This window comes from Cydia pomonella, chromosome 6 (genome assembly GCF_033807575.1).
Source record: "Cydia pomonella isolate Wapato2018A chromosome 6, ilCydPomo1, whole genome shotgun sequence".
Classification (NCBI taxonomy): domain Eukaryota; kingdom Metazoa; phylum Arthropoda; class Insecta; order Lepidoptera; family Tortricidae; genus Cydia; species Cydia pomonella.
This window is the reverse complement of record NC_084708.1, coordinates 9,745,145-9,761,507: the sequence shown is the minus strand read 5'-3', so window position 1 is coordinate 9,761,507 and position 16,363 is coordinate 9,745,145. Positions and strand designations below refer to the sequence as shown.

General features: G+C 39.5%; 1 protein-coding gene across 5 annotated transcripts in view; it reads right to left on the bottom strand.

Annotated features, from left to right (window-relative positions):
- Positions 1 to 16,363, bottom strand: part of LOC133518889 (phosphatidate phosphatase LPIN3) — a 43,767-nt gene that overhangs the window by 4,250 nt on the left and 23,154 nt on the right. For 3 of the 5 annotated variants that reach the window (XM_061852658.1, XM_061852657.1, XM_061852661.1), the window contains 8 exons: positions 15,626 to 15,818; positions 14,423 to 14,550; positions 6,856 to 7,100; positions 5,675 to 5,799; positions 5,173 to 5,321; positions 3,946 to 4,084; positions 2,234 to 2,449; positions 1,872 to 1,975 (listed from right to left, as the gene is read on the bottom strand). In XM_061852658.1, the coding sequence (XP_061708642.1) occupies positions 1,872 to 1,975; positions 2,234 to 2,449; positions 3,946 to 4,084; positions 5,173 to 5,321; positions 5,675 to 5,799; positions 6,856 to 7,100; positions 14,423 to 14,550; positions 15,626 to 15,818 (1,299 nt within the window). Of the gene's footprint in view, positions 1 to 1,121; positions 1,669 to 1,871; positions 1,976 to 2,233; positions 2,450 to 3,945; positions 4,085 to 5,172; positions 5,322 to 5,674; positions 5,800 to 6,855; positions 7,101 to 14,422; positions 14,551 to 15,625; positions 15,819 to 16,363 lie in introns of those variants that run through there. The other 2 variants (XR_009799547.1, XM_061852660.1) reach the window with 2 other exon arrangements.

The window sequence follows — 16,363 nt, the reverse complement described above, 5'->3', positions numbered from 1 at the left end:
ACAAAAAAATGTAGATTGCGGGGATCCAAATGCAGACGTAAGACTAGGAAGATTTATAATTGATAGACAAGTAAATGCTGAAACTTAAAGCTAAGGGTAAAGGCTAGAGATAATGGACCGGCCGTTGCTTGCGAGCAGTTTATCGCATGTTTGCGAATGTCAACTGCCGAATTTAACATATTGAGAATAAGATACTAAAATACTATTTATTATAGATATTGATATACCTGAAAAAAAGGAAGCCAAGTAATTGAAAAATTCATGTGTGCCGTCATACTTCTCAAATGTATTTTTCGGCAACAATATGTATGTATAGTGCTCAAGATTGCAAAAAAGCTACCAATTTCACACAAAACATGTTGGAAGAGGGTTCAATTTCTTGCTAATTTTATTGTTTTTCTATGCTGTTACTATTACGAAACTGGCATCGGACATTGCTGTAGATAAACATAGTTCATTGTCTACATCGGTCAAATTATATTATATTTTTCCTATACATAAACGACGATGATTTAGTACCCAGTAACTATGTCTACAATTCAAACTGACAACACAATGGGCTTTATGACTTTGACGGATGAAGTATTCACGGCACTGAAAACACATATAGCGATGCTACTATTACCAATGCGAAACATTTAAGTGGAACACACATCTAGTCGATCCTTCCAAATGAATGCCATGTTGTCTTGAACAGACAATGAATGTCTAATAATGACTATATAATTTGAGTTTATAATGTTCAAAAATTTGAGTTGTTAATGTATCAATATAATATAATATATGTTAATGTGTCATTTTATTATATCTTTAATTATCGGGAGCAAATTTTTTTTTAACAGTTAAATATTTTTACTGTTAACGATACCATAACAGAATTTGAACCCCATCACCGAAGACAGAGACAGAAGGAAGACAGAAAATTTATGTTTCGATGTTTTAAGATTTTGAGATCAAAATGTCGTAAATAATTAGTTTTCACATGTGTTAACTTGGTTAGTAATAAACTCTTACACAAAGTACATAAATACATTAATAACATTTGTAATATAATGTAAAGCTATTGTTATTGATTTACTTTTTATTTTTGAAGCGCATATTACAGCATTTTTAAACCTTTGGTAATTAGTTTGGTTATATTGTTCTTCTGAATGAGATGTACATATTTATCTTTGTATTCGTATTTTCACATGTGAGTGATAATTATGTTGTCTGAAGACGGCAACAAGACAGAACAGATGTCTTGTCGATGATAATTGTTTAATTGTTCAGTACTGAAAGATGGAGTTATAGATTTTTACCCCAATCAACTAGAAGCATTAAGCACACCCTGATTATAGTCCTTGATAATTACAATTTAATAAGTAGAGTAAATATTGCTGAAATTTTTTAATACTCTTGCATTATCATTCTGCAAAATATGGAATATTGTCGAGGCGTACTACGTTGATTGGACGGTATTATGATGTTAGGAAGTATTTTGCATGGAGATGAGGTGCGCCGGTGGTGACAAGCCCTTACGTCATGCCATACGGCTTACCATTGCGTTGCTTGTGCGCCACTATTTATTTTAACTAAGGTTATTCGAGTTTGGGCTAGCTTATTACAACTTTATCGCATTTTTGTGGCGGGAACAAATCATCGACCATGTCACTTTGCACGTTGTAGCTGAAATAGAAATTTACTTCTTTATTACAATGTGGAAGTACAGAGTGTTAGTGAACGGTGAGCTGTGTGAGTCACTAGACAGGGCCCCGCCTCGCACATTACCAAAGCCTTAGTATTCGCCTCCCACAATGTGTAAGAGAAGAAAGCCATACGGCTGTGATAAATGCGATTTTGTAGGGTCTCTTAGGTTTCGAGGTACTTACGTCGATTGGAATGTCTGCGTCAGCTCGTGTTTGAGCTCTCCTTTATAGTTGATGGTGAATATTCTCACGATAGGAATACCGACGGCCTGGTACGCGCATACGTCCTAAAACATACAAAACATTGTCATTATTTATATGAAATACGAGAAAAGTAAATACATTTTTAATACTTCTTTTCTGCCGTAAATCAAACTACATGTGACTAAGAAGAGAATCAGTAGTAGTGGTTTATACGTGTAAAAGTTCCTGTCATGTGACATGAGATGAAAAAATCAAGAACGCTATTCTCGGGTTCATTTTTACCTATTTGGTGGGGAATTTAAAAAATAATAATAATTAGAAAAGTAAGGTATGACATTTACGTTGACTCTGTTGCCGTAGCCGGCGTAGAAGGGGTTGGAGCCCTGCGGGAAGAGCGCCTTGATGTCGGCGAGGCACTGGATCTTGAACTCCTCGGGCTTCTTCTCGATGACCTCGCGGTGGAAGGCGCGCAGCAGCGACGTGGGGTTCAGCAGCAGCGGCCCGTCCGGCAGGCACGTCTCGCCCTGGCGGATCGAGCGCAGGTACTCGCGCGTCACCTGCTCAATGTAAACGCGTGCTGAATATCAATAACGAACTAATATAACTATAATCGAACTAAATAAGTAACAACTTATCCATCGATTGTGTTATGTGTAAATTCGCGCTTCGAATTTGAGAGCTGATGTAAATGACGCTCTACAACTCCGTACACTATGCGGTAACTCTAGTTGTCAAAAGTTGACGTTTAACATACCAGTGACCTATGGAAGGTAGAATTAAGGAAGGCAATCTCCAAAGGCAGAACTTATGCAAAAGTGTCCAGTGGTCAGCTATAAATAATAGTTCCAAATATCTCCAAAGTAGCGCTAGAGTAGCTAAGAACCTAGGCGTTATTGACGGAGTTAAGTGCGCTGTCTATGATTTGTTTTTTTTTTTTTTTTCAAGTATTCTAAGTATTGTAGCGCCACCTATTTAAGGTTTTTTGATGACACTTTTTGGTATATGGAGATTCCATTGCCATTAATGGCGCAGTACAGAGCCATCTATTTCAGCTTTAACCGAGGCCCAGAAGCATTTGTTTTGTTTTTCAATTTATGGCCACCCCACACTATAGTCAGTTTTTTTTTGCATTAGAAAAAAGATAAACAATCTTGACACGTGTTTTATTGAAAAACGCTTTATAAAAATCAGTAACTATTACTTATGAAAGCAAAAGAATGTAAATGATTGTATATGATTTATAATTGTAACATATTTGCCGTCACATATTTTTCAGAAGTGTTTTTCAGTAAAAAGACACGTCAAAATCGCTTACCTTCTTTCTAATGCTAAAAAAACGGACTATAGCGTCTTTTGAGCGTCGACGTCTAGTCGGCTCTATGGAAAATGGCGTCGCTGCGCAGTTGCGCCAACGTTGCATCCAGCAGCAGCCATAGAGTTGACTAGATGCTGACGCTAGGGAGACGCTAGTGTGGGGTGGCTTTTATAGTTACTCAATAAAAGTTCAAAATACATTGTGTGGAATAGGTACAAAAAATTGTTCGCTTTGTCCCTAATTTTTTTTTTTGTTTCTTCTGTAAATATGTTCTACAATCAATAACTCTTTGATGGCATGTAGAATTAACCTTTAAACACATTATGACTGAAATGATCATTGCCCTACAGCATTAAATAGCTATTCAAAGCTCATTAAGAGATAAGTATTGAACTTGATTTGATTTTATATTATTATACCGTCTAATGAATGACATTATTTATTTACACAGATAATTGTTTATTTGCGTTTATGCTTTAATTAGTTATGTAAGGTAATCTAGTTTTTATATTCATTACCTAATTCCTTTTGATTTAACTTTTTATTATTTAGTACAAGTACAAAATAAAATGTTGAATATGTTCAATACAAATGTACAGTCACGTCTGAAAATATCGGTACAAAAATGTGCCAACTACTACTACTATAATATGGGCAATAAAGTCGTGTATACATATTTTTGGCACTTTTTTCGTATCGATATTTTCAGATGTGACTGTACACAGGAGATAAGCTCACCCTAGCCTGTCCGATGGCTCTCGCGGACAGATACAGCAGTTGGTAGCCATTGTTCTTGATCTTGGTGAACAGCTGTGCCACGCCCGACTGCGCCCAGTCCTTGCCCACGAGTGGGAAGATATGTCCCAGCACGTCTGACCTGTGAAATGTCCGTGAGTTAACTCAGAAGAGAAAACACAGAAGTACATAACAGGACAGTACAATGTAAGCCAACATTATATGAATAACTGACAAGTAAAAATCAGAAAAAGTTAGGGAAACTCGAAATTCAATGAGTAATCTACTTAATTTCCAACTGTGATTGTAAACTACAATACGAGACATGAAAAATTGTTCGAACGTATGTAGCGTGACCGATCCCTGTAGAAAGCCAGCTTTTATGCTTCGCTTAACTGTCTAGAATGCTGTTTAGACAGTGCGAAAGATTAGTTATATCGTGTACACGTTGTATTTGCAGGTACATAATACAAATGCGGACTTGTAATTCAGTTGCGTTGCGTGTGCGCTGTGCGCAGCCATTTAAATATGGACTGTAACTGCTATATAGAAGGATTAAAATACCTTAACTGTATTCCCACGACCCCGAATCTCCTATAAATCGTACATAACTGTAATATCCGCATCCCAGATATAGATGTCGTGGCCAGATCATAGAATTTGATCATTTCTTGAAATGCCATTTTAGAATTGACTTTTTCATGATATATCCACTGTCCAACCTATCATTTCATGAAAATATTGCTAAATGATAAAATTGACAATTCTAAGCTCGCGCCATAAAACAGATACTGGGTATTTCCTTGGCGGTAGCAAAGATACATTGATTAAGATTTGTAGAATCTAAGACAATTTCGTGCTTCGAATTTGACAGGTAAACGAGATGGCGCAGTACCTACAGCGCTATCTGTTTTGGATGTCAAACTTAGGGGTACTTTTTTCTTAGAATTTACCTCTTTATAACAATCAATTCTCTTTGGTGGTAGTGCCGTCTATGTCAGAGATATCAGCACTTGCAGCGCGTGGTGCCCTGGTTGGTTGTATTCAATACGGTGTGAAAGAGTGATGGCTTTATGTATAAACACACTATAAGCTTCAGTCTATCTTTTTGACTTATACATTTGTAAAGAAGCGATAAACCATAAATTTAACTAATTGAGGCTCGTAAAGTTTTATAAGGGGGTTACATCTTAGTCTTATTACACGTCCTAAACCCCGAGTCTTACTTACTTGGTGATGGTACCGTCGATGTCGGAGATGACAATCTTGTCATCGTAGCGCCAACGGAACACGTTGCACTTGCAGCGCGTGGTGCCCTGGTAGGCGGTGGTCACGCTGAACACCATCTCATTCATGCCCTCGCGAAGGTTGAGCTTTTTCTGTTAAAAACATGTCAAGTTATATAACAAGTTCTTAATTTATATTTTCCTAATATGTAATCCTACTTGAATTATATTTCCTCAAAAGGATTTGTTTTTAGTCTAGCAAGTTCTCAAAAACTTCTCTAACATTTTGACTAAATTAACCAACAATTTCTGCGGTCTGCCATACATATTATAACGGTTTGGATCTGGGAAAAGATTAACTTCTTCTAGACAATCCAGGCAAAAAAGATATTTATAGAATAAAAGTTAGGCCTGACGCCCACATATACCAATACCTCACAAAACGAATAAAAGTTTCGTCAATGATGGTGAACTCCGATGTACGTAAAATAACAAGAGGTACTAACGATCTGGTCGGAGGAGAGCCGCAGCGTTTTCCTGAAGGTGGAGTGCCGGCGCGAGGGCCGCGCCTGCTCCTGCTCCGAGTCCGACGAGCTCGGCTCCAAGTGCGAGGCCCGCGAGGCCCGCTCCGCTGCAAACAACGGCACTTTACACACAGTGACAACTTAATGTTGGTGCCCCTTGGTTACTGTACTATGTACTATGTCATGTGTCCTATTGGCGACGATAGCGATAAACTAATTTAATATTTCGCGAGCGAGCGTCTTCTCTTAGAAAACGTACCAACAGCGATATCGAAAATTAATGTATTCTTAGAAAATAGTCGATATCGACTCGCTTTGCCAGCCCAAGCTGCCTATCGGGCAATAGGGAATTAGGGATTGAACAGTCGTTAGCTTTACAATAGACATCAAATATATGACGACTACAGAGAGGTGGAAGAAGCAACAAATAAACATTTATGCTGAAAAGTAATAATTGGAAATAATATCTGATGCGATCGAGTAGTCCCATTCAATACTATGAGCCTTCACGAAATTAATAGTTACATAACAAAAAGTCATATATCAACATCAAAATAATGGCAATTAAGTCCCTTTGTTTCGGTGATATCTCAATGAAACCTCACGTATTAAGCTCCCAGTTTCATTTTTTAATTTGGAACCCCGCCTTATTTCATCGAAATTAAAATTACGTTTTGGAATAAGGTCTTAAGGGCTTCAGGGTATGTTCAAAATATATCGCAATAACAGTTTTGAATGATTAACGATTAATTTCACTAGACTTAAATAAATAAAAACCAATATAAAAGATAATCACGGTTTATATCCCGGTCGATTCAAGTCTAGTATATCACAATAGTCAAAACTTTATAAAGTGCTGATTAGTAATCCGAAAACATGGAATAAAAACCTACTGAGCGCCAAGTCAGTTCAGTAATGCATAACAAACGTCAAGCATCCAAAACCACAATGGTACTGTCATAGATAAAAATAAACCGCAATAATATGAAAGTGTGAAAGACATTAATAGACACGCCAACCACGATCACTGCACGTGCCGCGATAAAAAACCGACTTGGACTTTAGACCGCCGGGTGATGACTTATAATAAGAGCCGTTTTTGTGCAAAAAAAACTATAGAGTCATCATAAAAAAATTACCTATTAAATTATAGACCTTAATACCTTGATCGCTAGGTTTGCTTTCCGATAGCATACTTGGGTCCTCGTCTCTTGGTTCTTGTTCTTGAGTAGGGTCTATGAGATCGATAGGTTCTTTGACCTCCTCGACGTCCACTGTTTCTTGTTTTCCGTCGGGTAGAACCTCCTCGGCGACTATTCCTTCGGCAGTTTCCATTTTCAAATCCATGCTAAGGTACTCTGTTTCAGGGAAACTGGAACTCTTGAATTCATCCTTATTTGGCTCTGTGCTATAATGATTAGAGACAATTTGTTCATTAGGAAAGTCAACATAAATAGGTATTATTTTAGCATGATTATCATGGCTACATCGTGCAACGGTAATTACTAGATACGTCATATTTGTGCAACTATAAAATATAATTCATAAAACAGCTGGTAAAATATACGTCATACAAGACATAATTTTATTAGGTGCGTGAAATTACGATTTGTATGGCCATATTATTTCATTTGCTGAACAGGCGAACTACATAACACTATGCATACAGTTAAATTTGTTTAATGATTTCCGCTCTGTAGTGTTTTTTTTTCTTCAGTATAAGTAAGTATCAATGGCGTACTTAACGCTTTAGGGCGTCCGCTTCAAGTTAACCTTTAGGCAAAACAGTATTAGTGAACGGCCGCAGTTAGGAGTCAAGCTGCAAAAATATCACTATATTTTCCTATCTTTCGTTTAGTTTATTATAAGTAAATGTTTAAACGCGGTTTATATATAATTAATTGTGGAGGTGCGAAGGGAGTCTTAGTACGGTCGCCAAATCTCAAAAGCCCTCTAGAAACACGATTTAATTGACTCGGCTCGGCCTTACCCACAACCGGTATCAATGTGTTCGGACAGTTCTCCTGATCACCGTACATGCGGTAGTAAAGCGGAAAAATGGTGGAGGGGATAGTAATGACGTCACAAAGATGGCGGCCGGACCTATTCTTTTTGGCGGTGTATCTCGAAAACCACTTAACCGATTTTAATCATCGAGGTGTCAAATAATAGCTTATATTATGGAGATTATTTCTTTTTCTACAAACATTTACGTGAAACCTATAGGAAAAAAAATAATTACAAAAAACAGTTTTTTTATAAAATTATTTTTTTTTATTTTGTAAAAATCTCCGTAAATATTAGCATTTCGCAAATTTTGTTTAATATAAAACATATTGCTTCATTATCAAGGAATATAATGAGCCTTAAAACATACAGATCGAGTAATAAACAATGAAGCTACACTCATTTATTTGCGCATGGGTAACGATAACTGGCTTTTACCGGTCGAAACTGTGGTGACTGTTACGATACGTATTGAATGGAATTTATAGAGTATCGGTTTTAATTACTGAAATTATAATTAAAATTATAAAAACCAGACACAATAATGTTACCTTACTTCGACGTTTAGTCTCTTTTTTCGTCTTAATCATAGGTAGGTACATATTTCTTTTTACTTAAAAATTTTATACAGGGTGAACTTTTAACCACCAGTCATACTCTGCGCAGCGACTTTATAGGTATATCAATGCCTTGCCCTGTATTTCTAATAAAACTTTCTCTTTCACCCCGGTCACAGATGATGAAACTCGCAAGGTAATAACGTCTGTTAAATCCAACGCTGTAGGTCATGATGAGTTAAGTAGGACGATGATTTTGGGCATTTTAGAATGTATCCTCCCGGTTATAACCCATGTTATTACCCTTTCAATGTCTTCTGGGGTTTTTCCTTCGTTATGGCGTAATGCCCATGTCATTCCATTACCTAAAGTTTCCAATCCCAGTTCACTTAAAGATTTTCGTCCCATTTCAGTTCTACCCTTTTTGTCAAAAATCTTGGAAGCCACAGTTCATAATCAGTTATCTCACCATATATTCTCTAATCAATTGCTTTCACCTCTTCAGTCCGGATTTCGTCGTGGCCACAGCACTTCTACCGCCTTGCTCAAAGTGGTCGAAGACGTGAGGATCGGTATGGACTCTTCGCTGCTTACAGTGTTGGTTCTTATCGACTTCTCTAACGCTTTTAATGCGGTAGATCACGATTTACTTTTGGCTTCTCTTAAGAATGTGAACATTTCATCATCTGTGGCTGAATGGTTTGCTTCCTATCTCCAGGACCATCATCAGTTAGTTCGGGCTGACAGATCTTCTTCGGACTGGTGTGAACTCCAATCTGGGGTTCCACAGGGTGGCATTCTATCCCCACTGCTTTTCTCCATTTTTATTAATCTCATTACCGCTAAGATTAAATGCTCCTACCATTTGTATGCCGACGACTTGCAGCTATACACTCAAGCAAGCACCGATGATTTGGATCGAGCTATTGCTGATTTGAACGCTGATCTTAAATTCATATCTACCTGGTCACGTTGTTATGGCATTGCAGTGAACCCCACCAAATGTCAGGCCATCATACTTGGTAGTGCGCGCTTGCTGTCTTTGACGGACACGACGTACTTAGCCCCTATCCAGTATGAGCAAGTAGATATACCTTTTGTGCCGCAAGTGAAGAACCTGGGGTTGATCATCGATAGTGGGCTGACCTGGGATCCTCAGGTGTCTGACGTTTGTCGTAGAGTGACCAATACTCTAAGAGCACTTTATCGGTTCAAACATTTTCTCCCGACCTGCACCAAGACTCTTCTTGTCCAAGCCCTCGTTCTGTCCATCCTGGATTATGCTGATGTGTGTTACAGCAATCTCTCACAAGCTTACCTAACCAAGTTCGATCGGTTACTTAACAATTGCATCCGGTTTGTCTTTGGACTCCGAAAATACGACCATATCTCCGCTTATCGCAAAAAACTTAACTGGCTCCCTATTCGTGAACGTCGATCCTTGCGTATTCTCTGCACTTTGTTTTCAATTTTATTTAATCCTTCAGCCCCTGATTACCTTCGTTCCAAATTCAAATTTGTTACTCCGCGCCCCGGCACCGATCTCCGAACCTCCCGTAGCCTTCAACTTATTGTCCCTCGACATCGTACAGGTTTCATGTCGAATTCCTTCAACATTCAGGCAATCCGGCTGTGGAATGATCTTCCTCTCTCTATGAGACAAGCCCAGAACAAATTCTCCTTCAAGCGCATGTTGCGCAAGCATCTGTTTGACAAGGTTCAAAGGTCGTCCTCATGATGTTTCACAATGGGTATATATTTGTATATGTATGTATTTATATTTATGTATCATATTATTTATGTACGTATAATTTTATATAATTTTGTGATATTTTTTTTGTCATTTTACTCTGTATTCTGACCCTGCACCAATTAGGATCTTTCGGTTTGGCTCATGGTTGACTGGTAGAGAATGCCTTCTGGCATTAAGTCCGCCATTTGTACTCATAATCATAATCATAATCATAATCATCTTTATTTATAAAACCAATTTATACGTCAAATATACATTTTACATCTAGGTACATTATTCAACATTTATATTATTTTAATTAAGTAGGTATACTATGTATTTCTACAATTTTTATTATTTGTGAGCACAGAACTCTTGGTAGGTGTAGAATGGGCGCTCGACAAGCCAGTTTTTTAATCTACGCTTAAAGCTAATTAAATTGGGAGCTTCGACGATGTTTCTAGGCAGTTTATTGTATATTGTGGGTCCCATTACATGGGTAAGCTTATTTGATTTTTTAAGTTTGCAACCTACACTAACTAGTTATACTCTTCATGTATTGTGCAATAAAGTTTAAATAAATAAATAAAATAGGTCATACTGAACAACTTTTACTATTAGTAGTCCCCAAGCCGCTCCGAGGCCAGATTTAATTGACTCAGCTCGGCCTTACCCACAACCGGTATCAATGTGTTCGGGCGTTTCTCCTGATCACCGTACATGCGGTAGTAAAGCGGAAAAATGGTGGGAGGGGATAGTAATGACGTCACAAAGATGGCGTCCGGACCTATTCTTCTTGGCGGTGTATCTCGAAAACCACTTAACCGATTGTATTCATCGAGGTGTCAACTAATAGCTTATATTATGGAGATTATTTCCTTTTTACAAACATTTACGTGAAACCTATAGGAAAATAATAATCACAAAAAACATTTTTTTTATACATTTGGTTGGTAGGTTTGTCTTATGTTTTAAAGCAGTAAAATCTTTCAAGTCGAAACACAGTATAAATATACATTTTGTTGTCCAATCTAAAAGTATGATGTTCATTGTTTAAGACTGATTAGTGATTACTGAATTAAATAACATGCTATTTGTTATTTTTGTTTTATTTTTTAAATCAGGTATTAATTTATTCACTATGTATCACTATACAGGCAAAATGTGTATCATAGTTGGTCTGTAAGTACTTACTACTTGTGTCGAATATAGGTATAAGATGAAATTTTAACCACCAGCCATACTCTGCGCAGTGACTTTACAGGTCATACTGAACAACTTTTATTATGGGACCAATGCCGAATCACGCAAGAAAATTTGGATCTGGAATGACACCCACTGGCTGTGCCCTACCACACAAAGCGAGATGACATTCACAATGCCCATACCTCTCTTTTGGACGTAGTTTAAGGACGTACCCGGGTCCATGACGCATGCTCGCCACACCGCTGCTTAAAATAAGCTGACGCACCGTAAATTGAACTGCGCAAAAATCGCAAAAAATATTACACGGAGATCTTATGGCAGACACCGTACCGGTGACGTAAAAGACGCAACTGTTTTGCGAACAAAAAAGATTCGCGTGAAGCACGTCACTGCGATTCCGTACCGTCACCGTTTTTTAAACAGCGGTGTGGGGAGCATGCGTCAAAAACGGTACGCATACGACGCGTCACTGCGATTCCGTATCGTGACCGTTTTTTAAGCTGCGGTCTGGTCGCACCTTGTATTGTATTGTATTGTATTCGGGCGATTTTTCCGCAACTCGACGACTTGCGCCTATTTTGCGTGATATGTTGGGGGTGGGCTAGTCCTGCCAGCCCAGCTCCTCGAGGAATCCTATCAAACCTTTGATGTTGAGTAGGACCTCGGGGAGGTCTCTCGGAGATCCGAGATGTTTAGCCCTGTATGGAGTCACTCCGCTGCATTCCAGCACCACGTGAGGGGCTGTTTCTTCTGTCTCCATGCAACCTCGGCACAGGGGACTGTCTGTGACACCTGTTGTGAAAAGATGTTTGTTAAATAGTCCATGACCTGTTATGACACTGGTTACCATACTCAGTCGGACCTTCCCTAGTTGCAGGAGCGCCCTTGTGAGTTTTCCGTTGATGCCAGGCATGGCTTCTTTTGCCTGTCTGCATCCAGTCTGGTTCAGCCAGTGTTCTGTGTGTAGTTTCCCTGTACGTGCCAGCAGCATTGAGCGTACCTTGCTAAATGGTATCGGAAGAATCGGTTCCGGACCAATCGCCCCCGCATTCGATCCTTGCCTGGCAAGCTCGTCCGCAGCATCGTTACCTCGGGATCCACTGTGTCCCTTGATCCATTGTAGGGTGATCTTGTTATTATGACATACCTCCATTAGTCGTTCGTGGCATTCGTGTATAAGTTTGGATGTAACTATATGGCTATTTAGAGCCATTAAGACTGCTCTACTGTCGGAAAGTATGCGGATGGAGGATCCTACTACCTTCCTTGCAGTGATGGCAGCCGCCGCGTTTATGATGCCCATGCACTCAGCTTGGAATACCGAGTTATGGGCTCCTAGCGGAGTGGTGATCGACATGTTCAGGTCTTCTGAGAAGGTTCCAGAGCCCGATCCGCTGTCTGTTTTGGACCCATCAGTGAAGATTCTCAGCTCCCGGGGATTGAGTCCTTCATGATTGTCGTCCTCATATAACTGTATTTTGTACCTTTTATCGAAGATAGCTTGTTTGTGAATCCGGTCCGTGCCTGACCTAAGCACTGGAAATTCGTCATACACCTTTTCCAGGCATTTTGTGTGAAGAGCTCTTGTGATGTTAGACCATATCTTGAGGGTTCGCAACCTTACCGCTGAGAGACTGGCCTCTTGCTGTATGTGTAGGTGCAGCGGTGGAAGGTTTAGCATGACCTCCATGGCTGCAGTCGGGGTAGACCTCGTGCAGCCAGTGGTGGCCGCGCATGCGAGCCTTTGAAGTCTTTGTAGTTTGTCTCGTACGTTGCCTAGGTTTGTTCTTGGCCACCAAACCAGAGCACCGTAACAGAGTAAGGGGCGGATTATCGTCTTATAGAGCCAGAGGGTAATTTTCGGGTTGAGTCCCCACCTCTTACCAATCATCCTTCTGCACTGCCAGAAGACAACTCCGGCCTTGTCTATCCGTTTGTTGATGTGGTTGTTCCAATTGAGTTTATTGTCGAGAGTTAGTCCTAAGTACTTAACTTCATCGGACAGCTGTAGCTCAGTTTGGAAAAGTGTTGGTCTGGTAAAGTTGGTCGCACCTTTATATGGGACAGTCAAAATTTTTTTCGCGATTTCGGAATTGGTCCCATAGTAAAAGTTGTTAAGTATGACCTATAAAGTCGCTGCGCAGAGTATGACTGGTGGTTAAAAGTTCACCCTGTATAAAATTTTTAAGTAAAAAGAAATATGTACCTACCTATGATTAAGACGAAAAAAGAGACTAAACGTCGAAGTAAGGTAACATTATTGTGTCTGGTTTTTATAATTTTAATTATAATTTCAGTAATTAAAACCGATACTCTATAAATTCCATTCAATACGTATCGTAACAGTCACCACAGTTTCGACCGGTAAAAGCCAGTTATCGTTACCCATGCGCAAATAAATGAGTGTAGCTTCATTGTTTATTACTCGATCTGTATGTTTTAAGGCTCATTATATTCCTTGATAATGAAGCAATATGTTTTATATTAAACAAAATTTGCGAAATGCTAATATTTACGGAGATTTTTACAAAATAAAAAAAAATAATTTTATAAAAAAAACTGTTTTTTGTGATTATTTTTTCTTCCTATAGGTTTCACGTAAATGTTTGTAGAAAAAGAAATAATCTCCATAATATAAGCTATTATTTGACACCTCGATGATTAAAATCGGTTAAGTGGTTTTCGAGATACACCGCCAAAAAGAATAGGTCCGGCCGCCATCTTTGTGACGTCATTACTATCCCCTCCACCATTTTTCCGCTTTACTACCGCATGTACGGTGATCAGGAGAACTGTCCGAACACATTGATACCGGTTGTGGGTAAGGCCGAGCTGAGTCAATTAAATCTGGCCTCGGAGCGGCTTGGCGACCGTACTATCTGGTTCTGGCTGAAAAACAGCGCTGAATTGTCACCCATGTGGGCGGGCACTTTCAGCATCATGCTGACGCCAAAACCGTTTGCCACATTATTAGAAATAAATATTTATAAAGTATACTATTAGAATAGTTAATTTAAATTAAGTTAGGTTATTTTTTGTACTCGTTTTTTGTGGTAATAAAGTATTTTTCTTTCTTTCAAACATCAGCTTATTTTATTTTTGTATTGAGGTCAAAAATTACCATTTCCAAAAAGGAGAAATTTTCCTGAAGTTTCCGAGAACATTTCCAAGTTTTAGAAACTCAGCACATCTGTAGGGAGGTAGGTAAGCAGAGTGGAGATGACTAACCGTTTGGCTTCAGCTCCAGCGTTGGAGCGGCGCCAGCTCCACCACGAGTAGCCGCGCGGCTTGGCGTCGGCGGCCGGCGGCTCCGAGCCCTCCTTCTCCATGCTCTTCTCCAGCGACTCCAGCACGCGCTAAACACAACACATTCGATTATACAGTCAGACCAAGATAACTTGGCAGCGAGTTTGATAGCCCAGACGGTGCAAGTGTCAAGTAACGTCATAATTTCATAGAAGTTTGACGTTTAAAATAACCCCTGCACCGTCTGGGCTCTCAAAATGACTGCCAACTTATCTTGGTTTGACTCTAAAATATTATATAACACATTACGAAATTAATACGAGTCTTAAGATATAGTCTGCACATAAGATCCGAGACTATACGAGCCCTGATTGCTCACTAATCTCGCGCTTGGTTCATATAGTGACGCACAACCCTGTATCCGTGAAAATTTTCGAGGCTCGAATGCGGATATGCGTGGAAAGTTCAATTCACCAAAGCTGATTCAAATGAATCGAATAATATAGTTCGTAAAAAAGTTTAGAATATACATAGGCAGCAAATCACGCTACCGTAGAATTATTTTACATAGTTCATTGTTTTTGTTAATCTATGTAACAATGTAAAAACCATTCATGTTAAAAATTGCAAAATATTTCCGTGATGTCCACTTAGATATTACTAGAACATTCAACCCTATCCAATAGGTTAGCTGCCAAAGTAAATATCTCCTACGAGAAAAAATGGACAAATGAGCATATTGGTATGCCACTTCAACCCACGCAACCTGTCACTTCGTGTAACAACATTTTATAATGAGTGTTAAAGACTATTAAGTGATCACCGTTTTCGTAAGACGTTCTCTAGGTAGATATATAGCCGATGTAAGAAGTCAAGATGGATGTGGAATTGCGAAATTATGTTGACTATCATTAGACAAGACAAGAAAGTATAATTCAATATGTAAAAGGCAAAATCAGTAAATAAGTATATTACGCGATCCGGGTTGTTGCTCTGATATCTTTCAGGTAGTCGTCGAGAACAAGGAAATTAAATAATTGTAACATGACTAATAAAAGACAGCGGCAACGATTAGGCTAGTTGCAGCCATGTGCAGTCACAAATTAAATGTACTTTTGATAGTAGCGCAATCTACAACAATAAGCTTTTTTAGGGTTTGACAAATTGAGGGTGCCAATGACTCACGCTGGGCAGCGGGCGCCTGTAGGCGAGCAGCGACAGCAGCAGCGGGCCGGCGCTGCGCCACGGCAGCCAGCGGTCGCCGAGCCGCACCACGAGCCGCCCCTGCGCCGCCAGCGCGCCGCCCGTCGCGCAGAACTCCTCGAAGGGCAGCGCGCGGGACACTTGCTCCTCGCGCACGTATACGCCGACTTGACCTCTGCCGGAAAATAATACATTATATACGAGGCGGCCAATTTTACATAACGGACGGGAATGTGTGATGGCGGATGTAACCTGCTATACGTTTGTTTATCTATGTAAGTACACATTCCAATTGTACTTACGTATTTACTACACATTAAGCATTCAGTTGAGCGGAGTGATGTTTTTGCACCACGCATAAGCTTCTTTGAACAAGTTTCAGTGGTGTATCTTTTAAGTTCTTTGTGTGATTTGTTGTGATATAAATTTATTATTATTATTTTTTAAGAAAACCGGACAATTGTTAGTCTGACTCGTCCACCGAGGATTCCGTACTTTTTTAGTATTTGTTGTTATAGCGTTAACAGAAATACATCAGTGTAGACGTGCCTCGGCCGAGGCGGCGCGCGCGTTTTCCTCGCTCGAGCGCGTCGCCTCGGCCGAGGCACGTCTACACTGGCCGTATTGTGCGTGAGGAAATTGCCTCGCGCGTATGCTCGCTCTGTGTGGACACGGCTATTTAGAAACAAACTATTATCTGTTGACAACCTCAGCTAGCTC